General features: G+C 39.8%; 2 protein-coding genes across 2 annotated transcripts in view; one reads left to right on the top strand and one right to left on the bottom strand.

Moving 5' to 3' along the window:
• The window catches only part of PIK3C2G (phosphatidylinositol-4-phosphate 3-kinase catalytic subunit type 2 gamma), a 330,089-nt gene extending 318,357 nt beyond the window's left edge, over positions 1-11,732 (top strand). The window contains exon 34 of the mRNA XM_074938223.1: positions 10,701-11,732. Within this exon, the coding sequence (XP_074794324.1) occupies positions 10,701-10,853 (153 nt within the window). The 3' untranslated portion in view covers positions 10,854-11,732. The remainder of the gene's footprint in view (positions 1-10,700) is intronic.
• Positions 11,733-13,878: 2,146 nt separating this feature from the next.
• Positions 13,879-18,396, bottom strand: part of PLCZ1 (phospholipase C zeta 1) — a 112,123-nt gene continuing 107,605 nt past the window's right edge. Inside the window, exons 12-13 of the mRNA XM_074938211.1 lie at positions 16,597-16,746; positions 13,879-13,961 (exon numbers count right to left, since the gene is read on the bottom strand). Of these exons, the coding sequence (XP_074794312.1) occupies positions 13,879-13,961; positions 16,597-16,746 (233 nt within the window). The remainder of the gene's footprint in view (positions 13,962-16,596; positions 16,747-18,396) is intronic.

Genomic DNA, 18,396 nt, shown 5'->3' with positions numbered 1-18,396 from the left:
GGCAATCCTGGATCGCATTGTAAAACCTGGAGGAGGAAAGCGGAACAACATCAAATATGTCAGAGCACATGTATATTGCACAGCCATATTTGACATTTGGGGTGAGTGAAATGAGGCCAAAGCCATTGATACCATAACATCTTGCTACACTAATTGCAACATGAGTTTCTTGCAAACAGATCACGTCAATACTGCGACGAGTAGCTAAGGCACTAATGATGCTGCGTTTGGCTGCTGACAGGTCCTCAATGTTAAGCTGAAGAATTCAAAGGGCTGGTCCAATGGCTTGAAAGTCGAAGGATGGCGATACATTGGGCTCACAGTCAGATAGCACGTGACCAAGATTCATTGCTGAATTTGGTCCATTGGTTGAATCATTAGCTTCCCTGGCCCGGGCCAGGCAGTGATGGCTAGCACGATGTGAATGCTGATCCATTACCCCCCAACTTTTCTCAGAAAAGTTGTCAGTTCAAGCTGGGGTATGAGCACCCGAACCCTTAGAACATCAGCCCTTGCCCTCTGCTATTCAACAGCAGAGTACTGCGCTTCGGTCTGGTGTCGCTTGTCTCACACCAGGCTGGTCAATGCAGAGCTTAACAAAGCCATGCGTATTGCTACCAGGACTTTACATGCAGCTCCATTGCCATGGTTGCCAATACTTAGTAACATAGCACCGCCCCATATTTGCCATGAGAAGGCCTCTATGTTGCTGGCCAAGATCCATGAGAACAGCGACCTGCCTTTGTATGCAGACCTCTTCCACCACCCACCAGCTCACCTGTCTTCTAGACACCCCTTTATGGTCATTTATGCTACCACAGAGCATGACAGTGGAATCTGCTTGGTACAACGAGTGGTCAGTGACAACATTTGCTAATTACTTTCTCGTCACTGACCCAACCATCTGTCCACCAGGTTTTGTTCTGTGAAGACACTTGTGATCATCTCTGAACCAGTTTCAAACAGGACAAGGCAACTGTGCAGCTGATCTCTTCAAATGGGGTTTTTCTAATGACCCACGATGCAGCTGCAGTCAACTTCAGACTATGTCGCAAATCTATGACAAGTGCCGACTGCCTTATTTCGACGGCGGGCTCCGGCTCTCCACCTGACTGATGATGACACCATCCAATGGCTGGACACATTGCGCATATGCTGAGAGAAGGAGGCATTGTGCCTCACAGAGGCACCATGTTGCCCAGTGTTCTGCAACAGAAAGGAGGGGTTGCTATGAGCCAGTGCAGCTCCCTGATCATCACAAGGAGCTGTAATAACTTGTGTCACTAGTGTAAGGTCCCACAGGGTCCCTTCTCTAGTCTATGCCATCCATGTCCTGCCCCAGAACACTCTCTTTCTCCCTTATGCTGGGAGTTATGAATGCAGCTGGTGCTTTCCAGTAGCAGAGTACAGTGCAGGCAAATGCTCTATTAGCCACATGGCCGTTTTAAGGTCACTAGTTGCCTTAGCAAAGTGGGGAATCTTACCAATGATGATGAGAGCTGGACGAATTTTGAAAGTCTGATTGTCTTTTCATTATTCACTTTATTGCGCTTCATTCAGCGTGCACAGTCAAACTGGAGAGGTGGTTTCACTTTTGCTGAGCTAGTTTTGCTTTCTAGTTCTCATGCACTGGCACAATGCTGTTGTGTTTGTGTTTTACAAACTGTGCAGGAGAAGGTATACATTTAAAATGGTTTTCACTTGAGACAAAACATAAAAACCCATGGAAACATGTATACACAGATATTGATTGTATACTAATATACAGTCTTTTAAACAAACCCTAGATTTAAAGCCCAAACCTACATGACAGTGTCCTTTTAAATATTACAAACCAGTTTACTATTCCTGAAGCATTTTCTTATTAATGAGAGACAGAGAGACTGGAACATAGGAATTGATTACGAATGCAGCTCGTTTCTTGTTAGGCTGTCACTCTCCAGATTTTTTAATTCAAGAATACAATGTTCGCATTTCATAATTAACCCCAGTGTGTTCTCACAGTATCAAGGTAACTTCAAGGGTAAGTGTAAACCTGGAAGCCCTTGTATTTTTCTAAAGGGATGTAAGGCAAGCTTTCTCACTTATTTTGAAGAGCTACAACAGCATCCTAACAATGGTGGTACCAACTAATTTATAAATTCCACTACCTCAATTTGGGCCCAATCCCACACTTATTCTAAATTTGCAACTTGTACTGGGTTGCCTTTGTATTGTGTTTATTACATGACGATCCTATTAAAATATCTCAGTTACTGTACCGAATGCACATTTCAACACTGCTAACAAGAACTTTCCAGACTCTCACTGTAGGGCCTTGTCTACGCAAACATTTAGTTTGTGGCAAGGTGGGGTGTGAATCTGCCCTGCACTAGCCTGTGGCAGACTAACTGTCCTTGGGGATGCTGCTGACACGTATTAACAGTATGTTAGTGCACTTTGATCTAGTCCTCTTTGAGACAGGCCTAGATCAAAGGTCACTAACTAACTGTCAGTCAGCAGGGTCCACAGGGCCTATGGCAGGCTAGTTTGGGGGATATGCACACCCCAGTTTGCTGCAAACTACATGGTCATGTAGAGAACTCCTAAGGATTTGTGTATCCCAAGAGCAGAATTTATACAGGCAGTTTTCAAAGGAAAGTTACCATCTCTCTATTGTGTGGGTTTTTTAGATGGTTGGGTTTGGTTTGGCTGGTTGATTAGTTTTGGGGGGTTTTTTGTTTGGTGGTTTTTTGTCTTGAACTGTTATGAAATCTTTTGGAAGTACCACTGAGAAGAAGATTAGATAGTTTTAAATAAATCCTTATATAGTATCTGTCTATCTTAGTGGTTTATACGGCTGCCAATTACCATATTATCGGAGTGCCTTCCAAAGAAAATCAATAGCAAAGTCCCTGGTAGACTTCATGGAGTTTCTGGCATTTCTCCTTGTTTGGGGTCAAAACTCTGCTTGGGGTAGGGTTTGGAGGGTTTGGGGGAGGGGTTATTTTTTGGTTGGTTTAGGGGTAGAAGTGGGTTTCAGTGTTGACACTGTCATTCTGATGGGAAAGCTTTTATGAACAGGAAGGTTTTTCTAAAGAACGGTCAGATGTCGGATTCCTCTCATTTCATCTAGACGTTTGTTCCATAGGCAGATCCCTCCACAGAGAATACTTGTCCCCAGCTCTCACGTGCTTTCTCATGGGCTTTGGGATCTGTATTGTCCGAGAGGAATGCAACTCTCCCAGTGGATCGTATATAAAGATTTGGTCTTTTCATGTAGTCAGGCTTGCCCCATTAATAGCTTTGAAATTTAGGACTCAGGCCTTAAACTGGCATCAGAAACTGACTGGGTTTAAGTGAAGGGACTTGAGTTTGGGCTTGATGTACTCATGGCAACCTAAGCCAGGGAGAGTGCAGGCAACTGCCTTCTTTGCCAGCTGGAGTCTGTGTATCTTCTTGTCATAGCCCTGGTCAATCTTCCTCTCATGGACGCTCTCTAGGCTGCTGTGTTTCAATTCCACATGGTGGATCTGTGTGCTTTTAAGATTCCTTTTGTCTGGGTAGGCTCTGGCCTCTCTGGCATACTTCCTGGGCACAGACTCTGTTACCCTTTCATGGAAGTGGGACCTTATGTTCTAGTTGGCCCAGGCCCCAGCAACACCGCTGATCCCCCAAGATACCACAGTTGTTTAAGCACCTCCTTTCCCTGAGCTCCAACCATGTGGCCATTCTGGATTACCATTTATCTCTACATGGACACAGAGACACAGGCTTTACAAAAGGTTTTGTACACAGTTACTCTTTACTATTGATAGCCCAAGAAATGTACAGCTCTGGGGAAAAAACAATAGAACATCTGTATGCATTCCCTACTTCAGTTTCCTCATTACTCTTCATTATTCTCTGTATTTAGCTCAGAGTCATTTATGGAGGCTAGGATCCTTCCCCCCTGCTTTAGGCTTCTACTCTGGAACATGGAGTCTCCTCTCCCTGCTCCAGCCAGCTTTCTGCTTCAGCCTCTGGTCTCATCTTCCTTTCTCTCTCATTCTCAAATGGCCAGGGAGAGACCATTGCTCTTACAACCCTGAGTCTCCTTTGTCAGGTGACCCCCCTGAACAGCCTCAACAGGTGAACAAAGTCCCTCACCAGGTGATTCATTGTTTAGTTACCTCCCCCGTGAAGATAAGCCTTGAAAAACTTGTTTACCTTCATGTTAGCCATCTCTTTGTCCAAGAGTTTTCCATTTGAATGGGTGATCACCAAAATTTAATACACCTCCATTGTTAGCCCAGAGTCTCCACCATTTGGACTTTGAGTCCAACATGGAGGTAAAAAGGCAACAGAGAAGACCGACAAGTCCCACATTCAAAATGGAGTTTGCAGTCTGACATAGATACGCATAGAGAGTCCCCAATATTAGTCAAAAAGCATAAGCTATAAATAGCCAGATTCCCCAAATCATCACAGGAAGAGCCTCTCCTCTATATGAAAGGGATGCAGTTTCCTAGCAAGCTGGAGATGAAAAAAAGGCATTTTTAGATACTGATGCATTCAGACTTAGTGAGAAGTTAAACAGGCCCCTGAGGCTTCATACCATTTTGATAAATGGGGTCTGTATGCCTTCAGTAGAAGGTAGAGATAAATGTCTGCGACAGTTCTTCAAAGCATTTCTCCCTTCCAGTCAGCATTACTTTAATCTAGCCTAGGTTTGTCTTGAGCCAGTTTATTTTCCTTCTAGAGCTAATTTCATGTTGGCATTTTGACATGTTAGTAGTGTTGGTTGTTGCATCAATTGAGAATGAGATACATACTTGAGTATCATCAGCATACTGTTGGCATCTAAACCTATGGCATCTCACTGTCTCTCCCAGTGGTCTCATGTAGATCTTTTGTAGAGAAGAGAGGATGCTATGAATCCCTGCAGGACTTTGCAGGTGAGGATCTTTGGAGAGGAGGAACCGAGTTACTCATTACAACCCTGTAGCTTCTGCTGGAGATGAACTGGAGCTAGGCTATCTACTCCTGCTATGTCATGTCGGCATGTTAGTAGTATCTTGTGGTCCACTGTGTCAAAGGCTACAGAAGGTCCAGCAATATAAGCATGGAGATCTTTCCTGTGTCTAGGGCCGTAAGAAGGCCATCCTTTAATACCACTAGAGCATTCTCTGTTTTGTGTCATGGTCTGAACACTGATTCTGTGGCATCAAGGATAGGGGATGGTACATATGTTGCCAGAGCTTGCTGATAATTACGTTTTCAGTTATTTTGCCCAGGATTGGGAGGTTGGGGATAAGACAGCACCTGGAGGGATCTTCAAGGCCATGTACTGGCTTTTGGGGTATTGGGTGAAAACGTATTTTTCAAGGAGTTTGATAGGTGTGTTCTACTGAAGAAGGCATTGACTATTTCCAGTATAGGAAGTATAACCGTTCTTCATTGGCTTTTACCAGCTATGAAGAGCGTGGATCCATTTCACAAGTTGGCTGTAATATTTTTCAGAAACTCTTTATTGCACAGTATGCAAACAGTGTATACGTTCTAACAATGTTCGTGTTTTCACCAGTGATAGCTGTTTATTATGTATGATGTGCAACAATTACATGTTCTGGAAACGTCATTTTATTTTTAGTGAAAAGGGCTTCTTGAACAAGTGAGCTCAAAAAATGAGAACTATAAAAGAGAGCATAGTGCTTTCTGGAAATAATCAGCACTCTAATTTTATTTTAAACGAAGGCAGTTAATTTCTAACATACTTGCTTGTTTCCTTGATGGTGGCTGACATGTTATTTCTGTTGTTTTTTCCTGTTCCATGTTTTTAAGCAAAGGTTTTCTTTAGAATTGCTTCAGAATATGTCATCAGCATAGTGTTAACAGTTATTTTGGCTCATCATCAATACCATTTTAAAATATTAAAATAATCCTAGTAATTTTAGTGTCTGTGCTCTTATATGTGCTCTTATATTATGATGAACAAAATAATTATTAATCGGGAACCAACCATGTTTTACAGGTAATGATTACCAGTCCTTCGAATTCCATATAGTTATTACTATAATTAATTAATTAATTAGGTGCTGCCTCTGTCTGAGAGGCAAGTAAAAACACAAAGTCAACTTAGGGCAAGAGGTCCCAATTTTTACTAACATAATAAACAGTGTCTTGGACTGACAGCATACAGTATCTAAAGTTCCAGCAGTTTCCCCCTAATTACTATGCTAACAGGCCCAACACATTGTGATGAGGAGGACACTAATGTGTGACAATTAAAACTGGGCAAAGATCTGATTTTTCCATCAGTTGGCAGTTGTAAAAATAAAATAAAATTAATTTCAGGACAAACCAAAAACGGAATTTTTTTCAGAATTTTCAGCTAATCAAAAAAATCAGAAACATTTCAATTTCATTTTAGGTATTTTTTAATGAAGGCAAAGGAAATGAAGGGCTAGATTCACAAAAACAGAGGAAGGGTGGTGCTTTCCTCTTTATACCCAATGTCCTAGTGGTTTGGGCACTCACTTGTCATGTGAAATATACCCAGTTTAAATCCCTACTCTGGAGCAGGAACTTGAAGCCAGCAATTCTCCTCGTCCCATGTAAGTGCTCTAAGCCCAAAACTATAGCCTAATTTTGGAGGGAGGTGGGTTTCAATCTCTCCCATTGAACTGCTTTACATAAAATACTCCTAGTTATGAGCCAGTATAAAACAGTGAGAATGACTCTATAGCCAAGTAGCCAGGCCATTCACTTTCAAGGAAGGAGACCTAGGTTCAAGTCCCTGTTCCAGAGTCTGGATTTAAACCAGGTATCCCATATGCCAAGTGAGTGCCCAAACCACTGAGATATGCGGTATAAGGGGCATATCACCACCCTACCTTTATTTTTGTGACTCTTGTCCTTCGTTTCCAGCTGTGGGTTCTAACCACTTGGGAAGGGGGGTCCTCCTTCTAAGATTTTGTGAGTGGTGCTTAACTCCCCCTCTAGCTCAAAAAACCAAAAGATTTCAATCTGATTATTTGAAAGTTGTTTGTTTTAACATTTGTGAGATTTTTTTCTTTAGTTTTTTTTTAATTCAACCAAAACAGTTATTTAAAATCTACATGAATTTGCTCAATGTTTTGGTAAATCCAAATCTGAAATAAATTTTCAGAAAAAAAAAAAGTTTCAGTCAAAAAATTTTGCCCAGTTCTAGTTCCAGTTCATTGTGGTTTGAAAATTTGGTCCTGACTTGCCTAAAACTACATAGCAAGTCACCAACAGAGTCAGGAATAGACCCCCCAGAATAAGGAATTCTGTTTCTCACTGCCGTGATCTAACCCTGAGACAAACAAACTGCTTTATAAATATTTACCTTAAACTTTCTTTGCCACAACTTAACTCCATTCCTACTAGTCCATTCCTCTCTCAGTGGTAATTATAACTAATTCTTGTTGTCTTTATATAATCCTTTCACATGTATGTTACCCCTAAGGGATTTTTGTATATGGAATAAGCCTTCTCTTAATCACTCCACAATGGACCTCACCTGTATTTCCTAAACTTGTTAAAATATTTTTTGTTGCAGTCTTCTGAATTCTCTTGTTTCTTTTTCAGAATATGGTGTCAAAAACTGAATGTAGTATTCCAGGTGAAACCTATCCCTGAACTGAGTAGGTCTAGCCTTGTGTCCATGTGATACTTCTCTTGTTCATAATGATTTATAAAATGCATCCAGTTCTTTGATGATCATGAAATGATAAATTTCATGACGCTAAGGAAAGGGAAGACTGAGGATGTATTTTTTAAAAAAAAGCAGACATTACCAAATTCAGAGAACTGAAAGGTAAGATGCCATGGGAAGAAAATCTAATGGAAAAAGGTGGTCAGGAGAGCTGGCAGTTTTTCAAGTAGAGAATATTAAAGTCACGACTGAAAAATATCCCGACTCAAAAGAAAGACAGAAAGTATAGCAAGAGGCCAATATGCTCCATCAGGCACCCTTTAATTACCTGAAATTCTACAAGGAATCCTACAAAAAGTAGAAACATGGACGAGTTGCTAAGGAGGAGTACACATTAAGAGAAAGTCCCAAGCATGTATGGATAAAATCAGAAAGGCTAAGGCACAAAATGAGTTACACCTAGCCAGGGACATAAACGGCAATATGCAGACGTTCTTTAAATACCTTAGGATCAAGAGAAAGACGAAGGAAAGTGTAGGTCCTCTAACTTAGTGGGGAAGGAGAGCTAATAACTGTTAACATCAAGAAGGTTATGGTGCCCACTTTGCTTCTGTCTTTATTAATGGTGATCAGGTACTCCAGGAGGAAGGAACACAAGCCAAAATAGGGAAAGAACAGGTTAAAGAATATTTAGATAAATTAAATGTATTCAAGGTGGCAGGACCTGATGAATTTCATCCCAGGGTGTATAAGGAACAAGCTGGATCAATCGTGGAACCACTAGCAATTATCTTAAGAGAATTCATAGAGAACAATTGAGGTCCCAGAGGACGAGAGAAGGGCAAACATAGTACCCATCTTAAAAAAGAGAACAAAAAGGAACTGGGAAATTAATTATAGACCAGTCAGCCTAACTTTGGTATCTGGAAAGATACTGGAACAAATTATTAAGCACTCAGTTCATAAGTACCTAGAGGATAATAGGGTTATAAGTAGTAGCCAACATGGTTTGTCATGAACAAATCATGACAAACCAACCTAATTTCTTCCTCTGATGGGGTAACCAGCCTAGTGGAGAGGGACAAAGCAGCAGATATGACGATAAGGCTTTTTTTATAGTCCCACATTACATTGTCATAAGCAAATTAGAGAAATGTGGCCTACATGAAATTACTATAAAGTGGTTGTATAACTGATTGCAAGACCATACGCAGGAGTAGTGATCAATGGTTCGCTGGCAAACTGGGAAGGTGTCTGTATTGGGGTTCTGCAGGCGTTAGTCCTGGGTCCAGTACGATTCAGTATTTCCATTAATGACTTGGATAACGAGGTGAAGAGTACGCTTATACAATTTGCAGATGACACCAAGACGGGAAGGCACTTTGGAGGAAAGGATTAGAATTCAAAACAACCTTGACAAATTGGAGATTTGATCTGAAATCAACAAGAGGACATTCAATAAAGACAAATGCAAAGTACTACTCTTAGGAAGGAAGTATCAAGTGCAAAATTACAATATGGATAGGTGCTGGTACTGCTGCAAAAGATTTGGGGTTTATAGTGGATCACAATTTGAATATGAGTCAACAATGTGAAGCAGTTGCAAAAAAGGCTTTCATTCTGAGGTGTATTAACAGGAGTGTCATATGTAAGACATGGGTGGTAATTCTCCTGCCCTACTCGGTACTGGTGAGGCCTCATCTGGAGTACTGTGTCCACTATGTTTGCGGGCACCACACTTTAGAAACTATATGAATAAACTGGAGAGATTTCAGTGGAAGGCAACAAAAATGACCACTGAAGGTAGGACAAGAAGTGATGGTCTTAATCAGCAGCAAGTGAGATTTAGGTTAGATATTAGGAAAACTTTCTAACTATAAGTGCAGTGAAGCACTGGAACAGGTTACCGAGGGAGGCTGTGGAATCCCTGTCACTGGAGGTTTTTAAGAACAAGTTGGACAGGCTCCTGTAAGGGAGGGTCAAGGTTTATTTGGCCCTGTCTCAGCACAGGAAGCTGGACCTGATGACCTCTCAAAGTCCCTTCTGGCCCCTATATTTCTGTGATGGTACAGAAAAAAGGTGCTATATAAGTGCATACATAACAGAAGACTTGCAACACCCCAGTGGTATAAATTAGCCTTTTGAGAGTGCAGGATGTATTATAGTCTGCACCAGGACTGCCAGGATCATCTTTTTTAAAATGAGATGATATAGGTAAAAAGCATCACACAGATACACATAGCCTTACTGAACCTAAATTTTCAAAATGGATGGTGTTTTAGCCATGTCATCCCCACTAACTTTTATCACTCTGAGAACTAATACATTCATCTTGAGCTCTTAATCCCACCTCACCTTCCCTGCTCAAAATAGAAAGAACTCCTTCCTACTTTCCTAACTCTCCTGTTTTATCTCCCTCCACCTTACAATGGAGTCTTCTCTCCAGTCACCTCCCAAACAATCCTTTCTTCACTGGTCTCCTATTCAGAACTGCTGGATATTTTGCTATGTACTGTGAAAGAACGGTAACACTGGAGGTAGTGGAATGGTAAACTGTATATATGGTAAGATAAAATATTTCAACGGTGAACAGAGATAGGAGATTAATGAACCAGCTGTTAAATAGGGGAACCCCGTGTTCTGATGTCAAACTGAGCAACACATGAAGAACAAACCCTTTAAAAGCTAGAGGGCATTCTAAATGTACCTAATACTTAGTAATTTGCATAGTTATTAATTTTACTAGTTGAATTCATGGTGGAGTTAAAACACTGGTTTTAAACTTCCTTGCAAATGCTCAGTCTTTAAACTTTACTAGCCTAAGCCAGCAGAAGCTTTTTTTATTTCGAATACATAAGGCTAAATTTGTTCTTGGTGTAATTCCATTGACTTGAGCATGGGTCATGGCTTGGAACTTGAGACTCTTGCTGGCAGTTTGTCAGTTACTTTAAGCATTAGTAGTAATCTTTAGGTATAAGTGACACACAAAAAATAAGTGCTTTTGGTATCAAAAATATTCAGTTTTCTTATACTTTATCTGCTTTCCCATATATGATTGCAGGTAGTATATGACGCAGTCACCGAGCTCCAAGGACGTGTGTTACAGCTTATTGTGCAGAGCAAAGGAACATTTGTGGGAGCTATCAACATTCAACTGAACAGTGTCCCATTAAATGAAGAAAAGTGGTACCCATTGGGGAACAGTATAATTTGAACATTGCCTTAGATAACTGAAATATTCATTCATTATTTCTCTTTCCCTTTTCTCATGGGCCATTTTGGCACATTAGCCGAAATATTTGCCTTTGAGAATATAACATGCAGTAAACCGCTAACCATATATACATTGAACTACTAATCACACGGAAATTCTCTCTTTTTCATGATCCATTGCCATTTAGCTATCTTCACAGAATTACTACCTTTACCTGCAACAAGTTCCCATTAGCCTGGGTGTAAAAAGGCTTGCAGCATGCAATTTCAATTATCTTGGATAACATTTCTTATGGCAACAAGCAAGATTTTTGTTCCTGCTGATCACTGTTATTTGTATACAGCTAGATGTGTTTTATGTATCCCTAAACCTGTGATGCTGGAGCCTTAGCCAAAGCCCATTTAAATCAATGGTAATCTCCCACTGACTTTAGTGGGCTTTGGATCAGACCAATAATGAGCTTATTGGGCTGAATTCACTCTACTTGATGTCTGTGTAGTTATATCAGTTTTAAATATGGCCCAGTTAGTATGATCGCACGTTCACCTGAGAGATCATAGTAGAATGACAGCCAGTTTGTATTTAAAACTTCTTGCTCATTTCACATTTAAAATGTAACTATATGTGCAGAATTTAAAATCTGAACATTTAAAAGAATTTAAAACTATACTGTTCTTTAGTTTTAGTGTATACCTTATATTTTTAAGTTTTAACTTGCTGATGTAACGTGACTTTGTAACTTTCAGACCTGGGGAAAGATGTTTCATCGCACTGGGTTTATTCTGGGAAAATATTTAGAAATAAATAAATTCTGGCAAAATATCTGATAATAGATAAATGTTATAAATTAGAGTTTGAAAAATATTTATATCCAACGTTCCCCATAGACTTTTAAACATTTCCAAAAATCACATGTAAATGACCAATGTATTAGAACCATCACACAGTAAGTAAAGGGGACATACAATAAATAGTTACTCTGCTGAAAGGTTAAATTAAGTAAAATCATATTATAAGAAATCTTTGTTCATTAGTGTTACCCCATTTCATGTTCATGCTGCGTTTGGGAACTAGACACTACATACACAGGCTCCAGTCCTGTAAAGCCTTATACATATGCTTAACTTCCTGCACGTGAGTATCCCATTGAGTTCAGTGGGACTGGTTCATGAACTCAGTCCTTGAAGGTGCTTTTGCCCAAATCCAGTGAAACACGTAAGCACGCTTTTTACTTCCCATTAGACTCACTGAATTCCATTAACATCAGTTGTACACATGAGCCCCATGTGCATAAAGTTAGGCACTTACATATGTCTTCCCAGAATCAGGGTCACGGGGTAGTAAAAAGAAAAAGTACTGATTCATGATGTGATCCAAGGTAAACATTAATATGATAACAAGATTTATCCTGCAAGTTGAAAAAGTGGCTGGCAGTGGGAATAATGCCCAGAGCTGTAGGGGATTCCTTTTTTCCACCCAAAGCACAATAGTTTTAAGACACACAAATCAGGCTTAAGCAGCTTATGATATATAAACCTGTTGAAGTTGCGGTGTGAGTGTCATTTAAGAATATCATGAATCCAACAAACCTGCATTCTTCTCGGCTGCAAACAGATTGGTTATGTCAGCTCTTGGAACAGAGCCACCATATTGCCCGGGGAAATTAAACTTCTCAGTGAGGACTGAGAACCTGCTTGAGTAAAAACATGAACATGCCTACTCAGTGCTGAAGAAAACCATAAAATATTTACCCTGTGAAAAAGATATTGTCTATGATACAAATATAAACAGTACAAGGATCGACAAGGCCAAAATTTTAGATTATAGGTATTCTAAGATAAAGGCGCAAGTGACTTCCCTCTCAAAAAATGCAGAAGACACATCATATCCAGCTTTTAGTTATCAAATTACCTGACCCTAAAGTTCAATATTGATTTCAGATTCTTCTCAGTTTTCTTTAGTTTGCTTTTAATGTAAATAAATGTTGGCAGTTTTCCAGTAGTGTTATTTCCTGTCACATTTTCAAATCTTTGCCTGTGGTATGTACAGGAGAGTATAATTTTCCATATTAGAGAGAGACACATTTTGTGCACAGGGGATATATTAATAAAAATAACATTTAAAATGACAGTAAAAATAAAATCAAACTATAAAGATAAGCATTGATCTAAGTATCTTAAGTAAGAAATGTGCCATCATAAAACAGCTTGGTAAGTTATTGAGGCTTGGACCCGAAACCTGCAATGAATTCTGTGCATGTAGATCCCTGTGTGCATGTGGAGCTCATTGCATAAAAGCAATTTATAAGAAAGGTGGGAGAACACTGTCTCTTGATGGGAGGGCAAGGGCTATGCTGACAGAGAAGGTGCAGACAGCAGTATCTGGCAGGCGGTTAGTGTTTTGGGATCCTGGTATCAGCAAAATTGAATATTGTCCAGGTTACCACTCTTGAACTTTTATCATTTTTACAATGGGCATTGATGAGCTATAGCTCAATCAGAAATTGACTCATTATGGATTTAAAGGGTAAATTATGTTTTAATTGTGTATATGTGCATGTATATTTCCTGTTTTTCTTTTTTCTTGAACAGATTAATATACAGTAGGAAAAAGTTTCTCAATACAAATGAAAAAGACCACTCAATTTTGCCCATAATTTTGGTGCCTTTGGAAGTCTTAGACCATAAATATTAAAATGCTACTTCCTTATTATTTAATAATTCATTACTATTTTGCTATTAGTTGCAAATAACCATGTCTTAAAATATTGACTGGATTCAAGAAAACATACTGCAAAAGTCAACCATGTATGATTTCTTCTAAATTACTTCAGGGCCCAATTCTACAGCCTTTATTCCTGTTAAATAGCATTTAGCCACACAAATATTTCCACTGATTTCAGTGGAAATTGCAGGTGCTCAGCACCTCTGAAAATCAGGCCACACACTAAACTGTTGTTTGCAAGCTACATGATGGTTGCTTTATTGAGGAATATGCCAGTTCAGGAGTACTGCTAATGTCATCATTAATAGTACCAAATATACACAAAGAGTGATGCAGGATCAAGTCTGTCACCAAGTTTGGAAAACAGAGGAACATGACGATAACCTGTAAATGTAATAACAGTAAATTAATTTATTAAATACAAAAGTAGAATTGATGGTGGGTTAAGTGATGAAACAGAAGTGGCCGTATTTACTGTACAAATGAAGCATAATTTATAGTTATCTAAATAAACACGTTAATTAAAGTAAACCAAAATGATCCATAGAGGAACACCCATTACTACAGTATTTCTCTAACATTTCTAGCATTTTAATTCTCCTGGCATTCAGTGGTGATAAACACAGATAATGTTAGTATAGCATCAAAGCCTCCACTGATACATAAGTTGTGATTTACGCTATCCTGCAGACTTCTGCTACAGGACTGGCAAGGATTTAGAAAGGATACTCTTGGTATCCAGAAGTCTATGCTGCACATATTGCATTTAGAACACCTCCTGTTGATTAACCGGTGAAGGAAGAGTGACAATGTTCTTGTAAAAGAAACTATGCTGCAATGGTAGTGAGCTAACAAAAGAGAGGTGGGAGGCAGAAGAAGGTTTCCTACCTTCCCTGGCCACTTAAACCCTTGGGCTTTTGGGCAATCTGGAAATTTCTACAAAGAAACTTACCCAGACTGATGTTTGACAACCCTGTCTAAGCTCCAATGTTTATTTGACTGCATTTTCTATACACAAAGCAAATTTAGAACTGGTTTCTTGCAGTTTCGCAGAATAATATGTACATTCAAACAGAAGAGAGAGAAAGACAAAGAAATAGGTGTGCAGATTTAGCTAGTAGAATGGTAAGTATTCTGTAATAACAATGTCTGTTTTTCTCATATCTCCTTTTTTCCCAGCCCATGAAAAGAATCAATAAACATCTTTATAACTTACTACCCAGGAGGAAGAAAGTGGGGGGAGGAGAGGAGAGCTGTTAGGACTGATATAAAAGCAACAAGTAGCCCACTGCCAGCTCAGTGTTTTTCAGCCTTACACAGTCCAGGTAACATTTTTAAGAGTGCCTAAGTCACAATTTCAAAAGTCCTATGATTTAGGGCTTGTCTACCCTGCTGCTTATGTCAATGTAACTTATGTTGCTCAGAGGTGTGAAAAGCCCCCCCACTCTGAATGATGCAAGATACATTGACTTAAAGCGGTATCCACAGCGTGCTATGTCTGTGGGAGAGGTGGAATAATTATGCCGCCAGGAAAGCACTCTCCCATTGGCATAGCGTGTCTTCACCAGACGCACTACAACAGCACAGCTGCATAGGTGCGACTGTGCCAAAGTAGTTCGGTAGTGTAGACTAGCCCTTAGACTCAGAAGTGCCTAAGTCACTTTTGAAAATGGATCCTCGGTTCTTGAGTAACTAAAGCACTTTTACCTCTTTCTCTCTTTTCCAAAAAGAGGGCTGAGATCACCTGATAATCTTGAGATATGAATTGTCCCTAACTTCAGAATTTACTCTCAAAGCTCAAGCTTATCCTTCAGAGAGAACTGCAAGGCTTATTGTTTTGGCCAAGTTTAATGGTGATGTAAAGCACGGTCTTTTCTGTTTTGTTCACTTTTCTGTTTATGTTGATTTTTTCCCAGATGTCATGGAACTGGGCAGGCTCCACATGTAAACGAATAAAGTTAATGAGCGTATTGAATTGCCTACTTTTGCCCTGAACTCTGTCTGCTACCAAGAAAATGACTCTATGTTCTTGATGTTTAAAGCTATGCTGACATTTTATCTGTTCCAGTAGAAGGATTTCTGGCAACTAAAAGTTCTCTGTGAGGTTTTTATAGCCACGAAAAGTTTAAATCCCGTAAACAATTATATCTGTTCGGCTAGGAGACTGTATTAAGCTGGGTTCTCAAAGGCCCTATAGCTCCTTCCTATGTTCCTCAAAGATCATTTAACAAGAGGGATTACTGCATCTTCAAGAGAGTATTGAGACACTGGAGGATGACATCTGTAGGGAAGCGAAGGGCAGTAGGTGAATCTATACACCTTTATTCACCAGTACAAGTTGGTTCTGTGTGCTTGTCAGAAGTTATTTTGAAAATCAAATACAGTAAGCAGCCAGTTTAGGGTAAGCCACCCTCCTCCTGGCATAGTGGCGTCTACATCAGCTATTCATTTGAATTCTATTCATCGGGTAGGAATCAAGGAGAGGTACTAGTAAAACAAGGGGAAATTATCAGTTATTACGCTTTTTTTATTTCCCCCATTTTATTTCCATCTTTGTGCATTGTCAAAAAATTGCACAAAGAGCTCACTTGATTCTTTATTGCCTACCTCTCTTTTGTTTTTTTCAGGTTCTGGACTGAATAAAACATGGGCAATCTGGTGCCTTTATACTGGTCTTGACTGACTGACTTTTTTTCACCCTCTTGCTTCCTAACAGCTGGAGCTATAACACTCTGAATGGATTCTGTTTACAATGTGAGTGGAGTAATACTGCAATAAATACAGCTACCAATAAGTAATATTTCCTTCAGTACTGTAGGTTGGCAGTCGCATAGAATCTAATCATCATAGCTAACAATGACCCAAAAATGTGATGAATGCCACTCTGCATCTGTTGCACCTATTACAAAGTTTATGGTGTGTAATAAACCTAAAGAGAACAACAGGCTAATAGTAAAAGCTTATGCTTTTGTAGATTTTTACTCAGTGGTATGTAGTTTGCTTTTGGAGGAAGTACTACCTTTATTCATGCACAGCAGTGGTAAAGTGTATTGGCCCAGGAACTCATTTGCAGCTAGCGATATCTGATCTTCCACAACGAAGCGTACTAATGCCAGTTCTGGAACTTGAACATTGAAAGTAAAAGTTTCATTCCACCTAGGGCACAAAGCTGGGGTGAGGGTGCAGAGAGAGAGAGAGAGAGAGAAAACAATTGTAATACAAACAGCATTCCGAACAAACACATCAATGGATTGAAAAATAATGAGAACTTCTTTCCTGGTAATTAATTTATGAGCTATGCTTTCTACAAGTGAGGACAGTGCAGCACCTCCTTTTGTGCCTGACTCTGTGCCCGTTTAACTCAGTAACAAAACTCCTACTGACTGCACTAGTGCAGGCTCAGAACTTTTATGTGGATTCAGGAGTAAAGATGACCAAAAAGTAGTTCTCATTTTTTGCACTCTTCAGTCAGCATAGATAAGCCCCTCTCTACAAGTGGAGTGAGCTTTAAACATGACAGAACTAGGCACTTTATAAACATTTGTCATGCATTACCTACACACTGAGTAATTCAAACCACAAGACTGAGCAACTCTTTTTGAAGAGAACAAAAAGGGATTATGACTGACGCAGAGGTTGTGGTCAAATAAAATTTGTTATAGACCTGGAAATCTCAAGATTGTGCCAGCATGCCTCTTTTACTGCTTTGGGATTGAGGCAGATGCAAGATAAACTAAGGTAGAAAGGAGATAAACAGGAGCATAGAATGAGGACCGCCTTGTTTATAGGGAGAAACAGAAATTAAAGTGGTCATTTACCCCACCATTCTTACATAGGTTATGGTTACTAAGAAAGCTGCCTTCTAAAAAAAAGAGGTAAAGGGAAATGGAATGCAGAGGTTCAAAAGAAAGGGGACCACAGAGAACCTTTAGACTGAGACACCAAGGGAGAGGACCTGCAGTGACACAGGTAGGAGAATGCTTGAAGAAAATGAGAAATTATTTCCCCCAAAATGGCACTTGGAGCCTCAAGCAGTTAAGGGAATGGCTCTTACTGAAACCCTCCTAAGTTAAGGATGGAATGGACTGATGATTCTTTCACATAAATGCCTTTATCCATCCACTAATCAGTAAAGACCACCAATACCTCGTAGTATGTGATGAAGGTTCTTTTCTTAATGGAGGAGAGAAGGACTTTCTTGACCACCTAGGAAATTCCATGCTTCCTTAACATGATATTCTGCTCAAGCTGACCAAGGCTTAGATAAAGAAATTGTCTTTGTGACAGAATATCTTTTATGAAAGAAAAAAGAATTTTTCACTCTCTGAATAGTCTCTGCTTATCATGATACCATGGTCTACTGAGCCAGGCCAGAGCAATGAGCATGACTATCACTGATCTTGACTTATTTTCTTTGGTATCATACACAACGGTGGAAGAGGAGGCAAGGTGTCTGAAAAACTGAAGCGCTAGGGGTAATAAGAAGGAAACACTAATTCATATATGTCCTGGGTCTCCTGTGGATTCATTTTGGCTCCCCCACTTAATCCTTCAAACTTTTTCATCTGCATTAGAACACATGCGCACAAACACAGTCATGCTATAGAGACAGGCCAGGATGGAAGATGGTCAATGGAGTTGCACTGATCTACACCAATTGATGAATTGTCCCAAGAAAACCAGGGTGATCCTGCCAAGGTGACCTGAATCTGATCTGATATTTCACCACAGATGGTGAAGGTGGACTTTTGGTCTTTCCTTTCCTTATCCTTTGACACAGGTTTGCTCACTTTGTCTTCTCAGTTGAAAGAGATGGTTG

The sequence above is a fragment of the Natator depressus genome, chromosome 1, assembly GCF_965152275.1.
Source record: "Natator depressus isolate rNatDep1 chromosome 1, rNatDep2.hap1, whole genome shotgun sequence".
In the NCBI taxonomy this organism is placed as follows: domain Eukaryota; kingdom Metazoa; phylum Chordata; order Testudines; family Cheloniidae; genus Natator; species Natator depressus.
This window is presented reverse-complemented; position numbering and strand designations above follow the sequence as displayed.